The sequence below is a fragment of the Dermacentor variabilis genome, chromosome 8 (genome assembly GCF_050947875.1).
Source record: "Dermacentor variabilis isolate Ectoservices chromosome 8, ASM5094787v1, whole genome shotgun sequence".
Lineage (NCBI taxonomy): Eukaryota > Metazoa > Arthropoda > Arachnida > Ixodida > Ixodidae > Dermacentor > Dermacentor variabilis.
The window spans coordinates 99,258,892-99,273,143 of NC_134575.1; the positions used below are offsets into that span (position 1 = coordinate 99,258,892).

The window sequence follows — 14,252 nt, forward strand, 5'->3', positions numbered from 1 at the left end:
TCCGTCTTTCCTTCTCTCTCTCTCTGTGTATGGCATTCTCTCGGAACCCAAAAAGTGCCCAAATGCACAATGTGTGTGCCGACGTCATGGCAATTTTTAAAAGAGCTGGTAAGCATGATTACACTTTGTCACAGCAAAATAATGGCTACTATAGGGTTCTCTTTCTTGTGTTCATGTGAAGTGTTTGTTTCTACGTAGTCACTAGACTTCAGAAAGAGGGTTTGCTATTATGAGAGCAGCTACAGCTGGCAGCAGTCATATATATTACCATGTACTGTATATACAGTCTCATGAAAATAAGGTTATGTTTGCAATAGAGAAGTTATGTAGCGAAATCAAACATACACGCAGGCACACCTCACTGCACATATGCTGGGGTCTAAAAGCATGCAGAACGCTAGTTCTGGCGAAGTAATCTTGGAAAGCACACCAGAGCGTGCAGATACCTGCTTCTCCTGTGCTGTCACAATACTTTGAAAATGCCTGATCTCGATGCTGATACCATATGTGGAACAGGCTGGTGATGAAACATACAAACCATCTAGTTAAACCTTCAAGGATATGTTTGCAAGGTAAACGACAGTGAAATGTAGCATTTGTGTCCTATGACTGCAATTTATGGTGCAGTGCAAGATACATTCTTCTGCTGAGTTTGTAATCCACCACGGATTTGGTATATCGCCTGGATGCGCCTTCATCCTGGTGCTCTGCGGCATGGACCCTAGCAAGTCGGCCTGTAGAGTGTGTTCTCGGTCATTCGCACGTGCTTCCATGCTTCCCGCCAGCAGCTTGTGCCATGGAGTCTGGACTGTATGTGTCCATAGGTGCTTTTAAGTAGGTATAAAGCTGGAGCACTTATTCTTCCAGGTAGGTAGTGCCTATACACCACTTGCAAGTCTGCTATCACCATTAATTGCTCATTTCAATCAATCAATCAAAAGGAAATTTTATTTCTCTGCGAGAAATATGGGGGTGACGAAAAAAAGGCCGCTAGTTGCATCTTGACAAGGCTCCGGCCTCCTACAAAGTCCAGCAGCAAGTGAGCCTTGGTAACATTTCTAAATAAATGTGAATGGGAAACAACTAAGCATGCTTATCGTAAAAAGGTACACTTTGACAAAAGATATACAGATAACCTATAATTTACGCAAGCAAAGAGCAGAATGGGTTTTAATTTGTCATACAACAGGGGAATATCAGACATACAGGGTCAAAACGAATAATAAAGCTGTGAAATAAAAATGAACATATAATAAATAAAAAAAGGAAAAAATCTCGCAATATATAAGGTTGAAAAATCAGTGTAGTATCGAGCATATGAAATCTAAAAACGGAAAGAGGGAATGAAGACATTTTGTCATTTGCAAGAATAGAGATCAAGAAAAAGCCAAGACACATAGAAAAATTTCTGACACAGAAGTTAGTACCACGGAAAACTAAAAAACAGCCTCCGATAAAAAGGAATAAGACAGTCACTGACAAATACATGCACTACAAGCACAACAGACAGCGTTCTACGACTGCTTCAATAAATAATACACAGTGTGGCTGAAACTAAGCAATCAGCAGGCGGCAAAATGGCTTGATGGGTATGTGAACTAAATCATATCTTGACCTGATAAGAACTAATAAAATGTGCATACGGATGCAGTCTTTCGCCTCACCATGCGCGTGGGTGCAGCCTTCCCCCTCGACATGGCAGCCGAGAAGGTGACTGCTGCCTGGCCGAGTCTGTGTCCCGGGTCACAACCGAGGTGACTGCGAGCTGCTCTCCTCTACCATTCCGTCACTTTGCATGAATCTCCATTCCAGGTAGATGAACCGTGCAGTCCGTTCACGTTTGTGCCCCCGCTCATACCATAAACGCCCATGCCCAGTCTGCTTTTGCTTTTGTTTCCCCGAATGCCGGAAGTACAAAACGCTATTGCAGTAGTAATTCTTCAGCGCAAAGTGACGGCCAAAAACATGCAAGTCCTGGTGCCGATCAGATACTGAGTCTGATGCGCTGCAGCAACTCCACTCGTCTGCTGCCTTGCACAGGACACGATGTTGCAGCTTGACACATTGTTAGTTGCTACGACTGTAGCCCACAACGTAACAAGGCGGAATCATGGTGCTTGCAAAAAGAGAGATCGAGACAAACACTGACTGCGGAGCTCTTGTCAACACAGAGCATGAAACACAATCAGACACTTGATGTGGTTATAAATTGTCCTTGTGCTTTCTCTTTCTGCTACTTTCTTTTTTATAGAAACAAATTGACTAACATTTTAACTATTCCGAACAACATTTATTTGCCATAAATTTGGAACATATATCGATGATGCAGCCTGGGCAGTAAATCAGATAGCTTGCTCTACTGGCGTCGCATGGTCACATCGCGTCACCAGGTCAGGGGCGGCTGAAAAGTCAGCCCAATGACGTGCTGCGATCGATAGCAATGTACTATTTTTAAACTGTGTCATAAACTACATGCTTTATGCGAAGCATTTAGATGTATCAATCAGAAGAACCTGCCCTAATGACTCAATAAGTCTGTACAAAATCTTTAAAATCATTTCAGGGTCCCTTTAAGTATTCGAAGGTTTGTAGAATATATTTGTGTTTATGAAGTGCCTATACAAAATCAAAATATTTGCACACACTTAAATAAAACTGATAATTCTTAAATGTATTATCTTATCATGTTCTGTGCACAATTTTGTTGGTGAGGAAATTCCTTACGAGAGTTTGGCTCAACTGCAATTCACAAAGAATCTTAACAACGGTCAAAAAACAGGACTGGTGAAATTTCTTGCCTTCTGTGCACAAATGTATTATACAGTGCAGATGTATGCCCAATTCAGTGTAAATTTTATACAAATATTTCTACAGATATATGTCACACTAGTAGTTGTAGAAATGCTGATACATTTGTTGAACTAAAACAAATCAATGAGGCATGGTGGACTTGACATTTGACTCCAAACTCAAAGTACTCATTTTATGTTAGGTCTAACCAAGTGCCTTCTCTGCTAATAACAAATTTCAGAGTGCCATCAATCAACTTTTCTTGCAGCCCTAGAGAGAATAAAATGCTAACATTATTATATTGCATGCCGACATTCAAGTACTAAAATACCAAGAACAGACAACAAATACTCATTAAACGAAGGCATTTATTTGGTGCTGTGATGAAACAGACAATGGGCAGCTAATTTATTGAACAATCAATCCATAAGAAGAAAAAAAAAATGTGCGAATACAGTAAGATCAAGAGTCCAGGACTAACCATGTATACCCAAACCTAGAGGCGACATATACATGAATGGGCCTAACAGGACACTTTCATATGCACCAATAGACAATTACGAAAAAGAAAAAAAAAACGCAGAACTTAGAAAGCAGATCATTCAGACATCTATAGTGTAATAATAAGTATTACAATGAACATACATCTTTCGGAGGGGCATGCAAACAGCAATTCTTAAATTCTAAACAAATATTGTATACTTATTGAATAATGAGAAGTCGCGATAGAACAAAGCAAATTGCTGATTTCACGGACTTAATTATATTGAGATTTAACTGTACAATTATTTCTCACCTATAACGGCATTCTGTAGCTGAGTTTTCATAATTTTATTTGTTCTACCATAATATTCCAAGCAAGTGCCCCCCCCCCCCCATGGTAAAATATGATCCAAGAAAGTTTGCAAGGGGCCTTTGCTTGATCACCAACCGAAATTCAAGGGCTCTAGGCTCCGAACCTGGCGGCCAGCAAGCTAGGCCTATACCATCTTCCAGCAATCGCAGGCTTGCCTGGCTTGCTCGATGGCTTCTGTTGGCATTGATATAAACAAATGTATTGCAATTTAAGGGTGACATAATTGTATACACGTTGCACTAACCAACAGAGGCATTTGGTTACGAGCTGCATGCAGTCATGTCTCAAGCACCACTGGTGTCCGATTCAACGGCCTCGTGAACTAGGCCTGCCAGCTCCTAGTCATTGGCAGCCGTCAATGGAGCTGACACTGTGGACGTAGCCTTGCAGAAACACGTCTATGCTGTTAGCATTGTCGTTTTTATGTTGGCATCTTGTTTATGACGAGAGAGCTGTGCAAATACATTTGTTTTCACCTTATTTGAGAAGTTATTCCGAGTGTCCATGCAGTGGCGTTGGTTCTGGGTGGAGCTATGCACCGCTCGTTCTTTTGTACCATGTGTCCCGAATCATCGTATGTGGCAAGTCGGAGATACATCGTGTGACATCGCACACAAAATCTCACCGTGTACCTCGCACGTTTGACCAAAACGGCAACTCACAAAGGCTATGCAGGCTATAGGAACTATTGCTTTGGCAGAAGTGCAACTAAACAATACATTTCTTTCTCGCCAAACCGTGTCGTATAATTTAATATGCAATATGATCAAAAAATGTGCCACAAGAACTGTAGCCAGGCGGTCCGGTGAAAATGCACGGAGCAGTGAAGAAAGGGAGGGGAGCTTGTTCGGTAGTTGGCGCAGATTTCAAATGGCACTTGCTTGGAATTTTACGGTATGTTGTATGACATACTGCAAAAACATCTAGAACAAATATGGTGACCAGAAGAAAAGTGCTGCAGCATCTCTTTAAGAGAGCATGGAGACACTTGTTTTACCTGATGCAGTAGAACACTACACAGCAGAACACCATGCAGCATGCTACACTATGTACATTTTCAGTTCAGACTACTTCAACATGGTTGTTGACCTACCCTAGAGTATTGTGGCGCTGTGCTCTCTCATGTCTGATGAATTGATGAGACTGCATAAAGAACGTGGGGCAGACGGTGCAGCTGTATGGTTGGTCACCGGTATGAATGCACTGATGTATCTTCAAGGAACTTTTGAACAAGAAACTCAAGAGCATGAGGAGCACTGGAATGGCTTTTCGCATGTGTAGGTGCACAGGTGTTTCGTAAAGTTGCTATTTTCTGAGAAGCTCAGAGAGCACGAAGGGCACTTATATGGCTTTTTGCCTGTGTCAGTGCGCAGGTGGGATTTCAGGCTGGCATTCTGTGAGCAGCTCTGAAGGCATGAAGGACATTTAAGTGGCTTCTCACCAGTATGGGTGCACATGTGGGTTTTAAACCAAATGTTTTGTGAGAAGCTTTGAGAGCATGAAGGGCACTGCTACGGCTTATCACCTGTGTGAGTACGCAGGTGGCTTTTCAGGTAATCCTTTCGTGAGAAGCTCTGAGAGCATGAAGTGCACTCAAATGGCTTCTCGCCCGTGTGGGTGCGCAGGTGCTGTTTCAGATGGGTCTTTCGTGAGAAGCTCTGAGAGCATGAATGGCACTCAAAGGGCTTCTCACCTGTGTGGGTGCGCAGATGCTCTTTCAGGTAATCCTTTCGTGTGAAACTCTGAGAGCATGAAGGGCACTCAAATGGCTTGTCGCCTGTGTGGGTGAGCAGGTGGGCTTTCAGGCGAGCCTTTTCTGAGAAGCTCTGAAAGCATGAAGAGCACTGAAATGGCTTCTCCCCTGTGTGGGTGCACAGGTGTTTCGTAAGGTTCCATCTTACTGAGAAGCTTCGAGAGCATGAAGGACACTGATATGGCTTCTCGCCTGTGTGGGTGCGCAAGTGTTTCATAAGGGCAGCCTTTTGTGCAAAGCTCCGAAGGCACGAAGGGCATTGAAACGGCTTCTCACCTGTGTGGGTGCGCATGTGCAGTTCGAGAAGTGTGTTTCGTGCGAAGCGCCGAGAGCATGAAGGGCACTGAAATGGCTTCTCGCCTGTATGGGTGCTCAGGTGTTTCATAAGGTTGCCCTTTCGTGAACAGCTGTGAGAGCACAAAGGGCACTGAAATGGTTTCTCGCCTGTATGGGTGAGCAGGTGAGTTTTCAGGTTGGACTTTTGAGAAAAGCTCTGAGGGCATAAAGGGCAATGAAATGGCTTCTCGCCTGTATGGGTGCGCAGGTGCTCTTTTAGGCGAGCCTTTCCCGAGAAGTTCCGAAAGCATGAAGTGCATTGAAATGGCGTCTTGCCAGTGTGGGTGGACAGGTGTTTCATAAGGTTGCATTTTTCTGAGAAGGTCCGAGAGCACAAAGGGCACTGAAATGGCTTCTTGCCTGTGTGGGTGAGAAGGTGGGTTTGCAGGTTGGGCTTTTGCAAAAAGCTCTCAGGGCATAAAGGGCAGTGAAATGGCTTTTCGCCAGTATGGACGCTGGCATGTGTTTCTGGACAAGACAGATTATCAGTCTCATAGTCACATTGGTCGAGGCATCCTTGCTCTGAGTAGTCACTTTTGGCAGTGGGAGAAATAGACGGCCTCGATGCTGCACAAAGAAAACAAAATGAAGTAAAAGTTATTGTGAGTAAAAGTTATTATCCTGTGTCTATTTAATAAATTTTATTCTTCCCAGATCAAACAAGAACCTTACATTGGCACACTGCTATCACAGAGGTCTCAACGCACTGGTCATCTACTTTAAGACACACCAACGTGCCTGTATGACTACTTTTTCCAAATATTTTTTTCTTCAAACAGCAAGTCACTGGAACGACCTTCCCCATTATATCTCAGCCATCACCTACCCATCAGCATTCGTAAAGTTACACTGCACTCGTCATCATGAGGGAAATATAATTTCCAATGTTAAGCCCACCTCTTGTGTCATCATCATCATCAGCCTGGTTACGCCCACTGCAGGGCAAAGGCCTCTCCCATACTTCTCCAACTACCCCAGTCGTGTACTAATTGTGGCCATGTTGTCCCTGCAAACTTCTTAATCTTATCTGCCCACCTAACTTTCTGCTGCCCCCTGCTACGCTTCCCTTCCCTTGGAATCCAGTCCGTAACCCTTAATGACCATCGGTTATCTTCCCTCCTCATTACATGTCCTGCCCATGCCCCCCCCCATTTCTTTTTCTTGATTTCAACTAAGATGTCATTAACTCGTGTTTGTTCCCTCACCGAATCTGCTCTTTTCTTAACCCTTAACATTACACCCATCATTCTTCTTTCCATAGCTTGTTGCATCGTCCTCAATTTAAGTAGAACCCTTTTCGTAAGCCTCCAGGTTTCTGCCCCGTACGTGAGTACTGGTAAGACACAGATGTTATACACTTTTCTCTTGAGGGATAATGGCCACCTGCTGTTCATTATCTGAGAATGCCTGCCAAACGCACCCCAGCCCATTCTTATTCTGACTGAAATAATCAGATCTGATTATTTTAGTCTCATGATCCGGATCCGTGGTCAATACCTGTCCTAAGTAGATGTATTCCCTCACCACTTCCAGTGCCTCGCTACCTATTGTAAACTGCTGTTCTCTTCCGAGATTGTTAAACATTACTTTAGTTTTCTGCAGATTAATTTTCAACTCTTGTGTAATAGCCCCAAAATGGGGGTATAAAAATGAAAATAGAAGTTAAATGCCAAAAAAAGAACACAAGCTTTCCTTTTTTGATTTGGGAGATTCTGAGGATGATATTATGATTAAACAAAGAACTCCTAATGGTCTTTTTTATTTACCCAATATTTCTGCATCTGAATGCTTCATGACCCTATCTGTGAAGTACACCAACAAAACTTACTTTTCCGAAACGCAAAAAATTATAAAGTAAGAGAATGTACCGTGTTTGAAGACTTGCATGGATTTCTACGATCCTTAGAGAAGAATTAAAAAATTCTTTGACCCAGCTCGTTCTCTGACCCTTAATGAGCACACGAGGCCCAGAGGCCACATTTGGCACTACTTGCAAAACTTGTTAGGATTCACCAGCACAATAAATTTGTCTGATAAGAGATTTCATCAGTGGATTCCTTCTCAATCACATGCTGAACTTTGGCAATGTTTTCCTAAGTTGAGATTGTGAGCCAGCCGGCTAGGAAGTACTGTATTTTTCCCCATATAACCTGCCAACATGTACAGGCGCGACCACTGTTAGAGGTAACACGGCGCGCGTGGCCGCACTCCTCGGACCACCAAGCGGGTGCAACGAGAAGTATTGCGGCGCAAGCGCAATCAGCGCCAGAGGTGGAGTTGGCTGCACGTCATCTGCTATGGTTCCTCCCACTTCGCCACACGTGGTCTGGTACAAAAGACTGTAGCCATGGTGCTCGAAAGGAAGCAGACCTTTATCTAAGCTTCATTTGCAGCGGTGGTCTGGGCTTCTTTGTATTTACCATATAATAAATCTGAAGCACAGATTTATAAATATGCCTTGTGTTGTGATTTTTTACTTCCTTAGCAAGCAAATTCTGAAATCAACCCTCTGCAACAAAAGGGACCTTTTAGAAGTAAAATTCGCAGTTAAAACGTTAGGCGTACAGCATGCCTGCGAGCTTTGATACCCGATTTAGAATACTACCTGTTGACGCACCATTGCTACAGGGTTCGTGTACTCTAAAGTGCACGCGCAATCTAGGTTTCGTGGCAAAGTGGGAGGAACCAAAGTGGGAGTGGGAGACCGATAGTGACGTCGTTTCTCTCTAGCAGCAGAGCGCGCGTGCAGCAGTCTCTCTCCGACTTCCCAATAGGTTTGAAAATGTGTCCCTGTATTTAATTAAATGAAATGTGCAGCCCCGGTGTGTCACTTCGTAACTACAGTGCATATCAGAGTCATAAACATTATGATTAACGCATTACAAAACACAAGTGCGTAACATAATTCATAAAGACTTTGATGGACCCGCTGGATTAACACAATGAACCACTCATTGCACTTTCCATGATGGTGATCTTGCAAAGTGCAATGTGTGGTATTCCTAATAAACAATGTGATAAACCCAAGCCAAACAAGTGAGTAATCTCATTAAGAAACACAGACATAATCAATAGCCATATAACCAATAGCCAATAATCATAGCCCGCTGGAGCGACTACCCGATAAAACACATGAGCGCCCGCGAGCAAGCGGCGCACACCACGTGACTGCTTCCAAGGTTACTTGATGCGGTTGAAGGAAAATGGCTGCGTCCGAGGGAATTTTGTATTCGCCCTTAGATCGTGACAACATTCGGCACTTAGTAGGAACCAAGCGCTCGCTCGGAGCCTGTATCACCTTTCGGTAATGGCCTTTGCCTTCAGCCGTCCCGGTCAAACTTTTGAGATATCCGTATTACGACCGAAAAACGCTTAGAGATAAACAGAAGCAAATACATAACACCTATGGGTGGGGAAGGCGCGGTGTGGAAAACTTTTGACTTAACTGATATTTCGAGATATGCAAGTTCGAGTTAACGAGGGTTTACTGTACTGTACTTTCACTCTCTCTGAGCTCTCTTTCCCCCCAGCTTGGTGAAGTTGTGGACGTCAAGTGAAACCCTGCGAGGTTCTAAGAGCTCCACTGTAAATAAAGCCTTCGTCTTTGTAGTTGTCCAGAAATGGAGACAGCATCTCCATTTTTGTCGTTACTGTGGCAAACACGCCAGCTTTGCCAACTTTGTGCAAACACGTGTTAATACTGCTTAGCGTGCAAAAATAACATATCACAGCTTAACTTTATATCTGCATTTGAATAGAATGTGATAAAATGGGTGGAATTGTGCCGCAGGATTGTGACAGTGCATTCCCTCAGTAGAAAGCAAAATTGTGCTACTGTCGATTTTCGCTGGAAGCTTTGTTGTGCAAATGCTACCCAGTTGACAGTGAACTTGAAAACATTGTGGTGTTAATTTGTTTTCTGAGCACCGTGTACGAGTACTCCCAATGACAGCAGATACAATTCATTGCAAAGGCAATCGAATTGCTCCCTAGTGTCTCATTTCTCAAAGGAAAAAGGCTTCACTTTTCGCATCAGCAAAGGTGGATGAGCATGTACCACATTGTAACCAGGGTGCTGTGGAATAATAACTATCCGCTGGCACAAACTGGCACTACAAAAGAAGTCCCGTCGGCCACTGCAGTCTGCAAAAACTGCACGAGAAACCTGAAGCTGCTATTGATGAGAGAGGATCAAAACAAGCGTATGGCCAGCAGTCACCTCAAGATACCTACAGGTAGACTGAACTCATTGTTGGCGTGCACCTCGGATGCCCAGTGCATGCTGCTCATTGCCCGATGACTGTTGTGCATGCCTAGCCCTGCTTAGTCATGTGTTGTGGGATGTGACTCAAAGCTGTCCCATAACAATCTCGCTTTCCTGTTCCCACATTATTGTGGGCACAGGAAAGCAGCAACCATCCAGTCACTGTCAAACCCTTTTTGCTTCAACATGCAGTTTGTCACACTTCTTGGAGCAGGGCTGTATCCATCGACCTGCACATCTGTGGTCTTGCCATTGCTGCTCTTTCCTCACTCACCTACACCGCGCTGCAGGTCTTGCTATCTGACCCAGGTCAATATCTTTGGTGCCAGCAAGTAATCCAGGGTGCCATCTTCATACCTTTGCACAAGGATTCACAGTTGCCAGGAGCGACATCACCCTTCTGGTTGTACTTAAGCAGATGCCTTCGTCCGGCCGCTTTCAGTGGGCACACGAAAGCGGCAACCATGCAGTTACCACTAAACCCTTTTTGCTTTTACATGCACGTTCGTGAAGCTCCATCTCTTTATTCTAAGCGTTTGAGTAATGCCTGTCTGATGCCCTTCCCATGCCCAAGTTTATTTTCTGCCTCACTGAGTGAATGTGCGTTTGTTGCAAGGCTACTCATCTTATGCGGCGACGCTGAACCTGATCCAGTACCTGAAATTGACAAGCAGTACGAAGAACTTCTTGCAGCCATTTCTGCCCTTTCAGCAGAAATAGACAAATGACACACTGAGGTAATGAGTGGCCTCACTGATTTAAAATAGAAGCAAGTGGTATTAACTAATCAAGTGTCCGATTTAACCTTTACATTAACGACAGTTGAATCACTTGTGGAATCACTTGAGCTTAATTTGTCAGTAGCTGACACACCTGCTGTTGTAGCTCAGAGAGAAAGAGAGATGCAAATGAGACAAATGCACGGAGGTTAACCACCGGAGTTAAAACTTCTGGTTTGCTACCAAGAACTAGAGGAAGGGAAAGGTGAAGCAAAGATGGAAAGAAGAGAGAGGACAAAAAGAAAGCCAGAAAAAAAAAAAGACGCAATTATTATAGTCTTTCTACTAGGTTGTTACCACGTAAAAAGGTCAACAAAACCTTCACCGACTTTCGGTGTGATGACAGTTCATGTTGGCATTCCAAGACTGTCTGTTTTGAAAGTGGCCTTTCATCAAGGCGTGCCAACACGGCCGCTAGCAACAGCTGGTGCGCGCTGTATCGAGGTCAGTGGCAAAGTACGTGTTCCATAGTCTCGTCGCCACCGCAGTGACTGCAAGCTGCGCTCTCATCCATACCGACTTGGAAGGCAAAAGGTCTTGTGAAAAGCGACACCAAGCCACAGTAGGCAAAGTACTGTTGTCTAGGGTCGAGAGAGTCCGGATGGGGTTCGAAGTCTGGTTGTAGCTCGGGACGTTAAAAACGCAAATGTCTCTTTCCTAATGCATTTCAATGTCTTAGAAGATCGCTCCCACCGGGATAACTTAGTGTTTTGTGGTATTTCCGACAATCCATCCAAAACGTGGATGCAGTCCGAAAAATCGGTGTGTGACCTTTTATTCCTTCAGGTTAAGTTTGTGGTCCTTGAGAATATGGTATGTAGAACCCACTGACTTGCATGTAAAATGCTAACAAGACTCACCCAATTATAATTACATTTTCTTGTTCTAAACTACAGTATACAATTCTGTCACTGAGATGTAGCCCAAAATCCACCAGGGTATCTGTGGGTGAAGATTTACGTCAAGCAACACGGCAACCATACTTGCTACAGATAAACAAGTTATTTTTCACCAAGAAATGCTACGTTTACTGTTCTGTCACTGACAATGTATGCAAAGTCGACATACTACGTGAAGGACACTCTACAGTTTGGTCATGTGAAACTATCAAAAGAAATAGTTCGACATTACTAGCATCATGGGCAACGGAATCACAGCATATCAGTATTTTTCACTAACGTACAAAACCCACTAAATAAACATGCTGCACTGGTTGGATGGATGGATGGAAAAGCTTTATTGAGAGTCCTGAGATACACAATTATCATGCAGCAGGCCACTCCAATGTCCACATGAATTGATTCATGCATTGCTGACATCGTATGGCTCACCCAAACGTCGCTCTCTACTAAGATAAAAACTAGCGAAATTTTTATTATAAAAAGCAGTATTCATGTTATCGCTGTGATTATGGTGTGCAATCAGGTGGAGGTAAGCGCCTTGATTGCAGTTACAGTCAAACCCGGCTATATCGAACTCGCAAAAAAAAACGCCTATCAGTTTGATATAGAGCATAATTCTATATAAGCCTGCTAAATAATTGGATGTCATAAAAGCACATACCATTTATAAAATCATTTTATTCAAGAAACTAGCTGAGTTTCACATAAATTAGTCCTGCATTTTCTTCTGCTTGGGCAATTTCGCTGCCTGCGACGCACGCACTTCCCCACGTTGTCTAAGGAGTCGGAGCAGCTGAGGCGGCAACCTTCCGCATTCGCGCAGAGGCACCGGACTAATGCGAGTGCACCAATCACTTCGGAGGATATGGGCAAAGGACCGTAGTTGCTTTCCTCAATGTGCCTACTTTCATTTGTGCTCGGTACGATGTCGGCGATGTAGTCTTCGCATCCGGGCTCTCCTGTGGTCGCGAAAATATCATCTGCACTCACAAACTCGTCCACCGTTGATTCAAATGTCCCAGAAATTTTGACAGCTCGCTCCAAACTTCGGCAACACCGGCAACGGCTTCGTTGCATTCATCAGAATTTTCAGTCATCACCGAGCACGTGGAAACCGGCACGTATGAAGAACCTCTCGTACACGGCTGTGCGTACGTGTCGGGCGCCATGGGCACCGGGTTGCGAGTCTGGCCACTTTAGCCCTAATTGTGCTGAGAGTGCTCCTCGGAATTTTGCATGCTGCGGGGACATCCAACTTCTCATCGCGTTCTACGCGATTTATGATTTCGAGCTTTACGACGAAAGGTGAATTCTGCCGCTTCATCACGGCAACACTGCGGGAAAAGGCCCACAAGGTGCAAACACGATAAACCAGAAAAGCAGCCAGACAACTCGCACTTTCGCCATCTTGCACGAAGAGGGCACAAGAGCCTCTGATTGGCTGTCTGCACAAGTGCTGTAAGCGGGCCAGGATCATTTTTTGCTGGGGAGTGTCGATAGATAATGATCTAAAAAAAGGAAGGACGCTTGATTCTGCAACCCGTGAGGGAGCACGGCGAAGCGTCGTCAGGGGAGAGGGAGTGGGAAGTGAAAGATGATAGAGAAAGAGGGAGGATGTAGCCTAATAGACTCCACTATGCGCGACAGGGGGAGTGTCGACGGCTCGCCCGAACAGCCCGAGGCAGTGCGGTCACGGTAGAGAGAGCGGTTGGATGGAGCCGCGACGCCGGGTTTCCCCGCTACCGCGAAGGAAAGCCAACTTCTGGGGGCACATTTTCGCCGCTTGGTGTTCGATATATCGGGAGTCACTGCAATATTTGTTCGATGTAAGCGTAATTTTTGCTATATATACTCATTGTAACTATACCGTGACCAGAAATGGTTCGATATGTAGAATAATTCGATGTAGTCGGGTTCGACTGTCCTGAAATGCTCATTTTGAACTCTGTTTCCACAGAAACACCACTTGAACTACTGTGCATATGCACTGTACTCGACAACAGAGATATAATTTTTTGCACATGCTATCGGCCTCCAAATGCTTCCACATCATTTTGCGATGACCTTCATGACGCATTAAACAAATTGTCAGATACCCTGACTAGCCACTTTTTCTTCTTGGTGACTCCAACTTTACCAATATTATCTGGCACAATGACACGGCAACGTCCCAGTCTTGTCAGAGTACCCAGTTTATAAACACTTGTTTGGACTTCCACTTCACCTAGCTTGTACTGAAATCTACGTTTATCTGCATCTTCATCAAACATACTAGACCTGATTCTCACTGCGAACCCTGATGTAGTTTTCCCAATTGTTTACTTGAACAGCTTAAGTGATCATGTTGTGCTCACTTTTCATGTCGACACACTGATTCCTGTTACCAAAACTGAAAAGGTCATCCGTAATTATAGCCAAGCTGACATGGCTTTGATTACCGCTGAAATGAATACTTTTGCAGCTCCTTACATCGCTAATTGCAATCAGCACTGTGTTGCTGAAAATTTATGTATTTTCAAACAAAATGTTGTCATCACTAATCGAACGATTTTAGGCACGAAGGACTGTCGTT

General features: G+C 44.1%; 1 protein-coding gene across 2 annotated transcripts in view; it reads right to left on the minus strand.

Annotated features, from left to right (window-relative positions):
- Positions 1–1,152: 1,152 nt before the first annotated feature.
- LOC142590459 (uncharacterized) overlaps positions 1,153–14,252 on the minus strand; it is a 47,710-nt gene continuing 34,610 nt past the window's right edge. For both annotated transcript variants that reach the window (XM_075702591.1, XM_075702590.1), the window contains exon 3: positions 1,153–6,302. In XM_075702591.1, the coding sequence (XP_075558706.1) occupies positions 5,158–6,302 (1,145 nt within the window). In that variant the 3' untranslated portion in view covers positions 1,153–5,157. The remainder of the gene's footprint in view (positions 6,303–14,252) is intronic.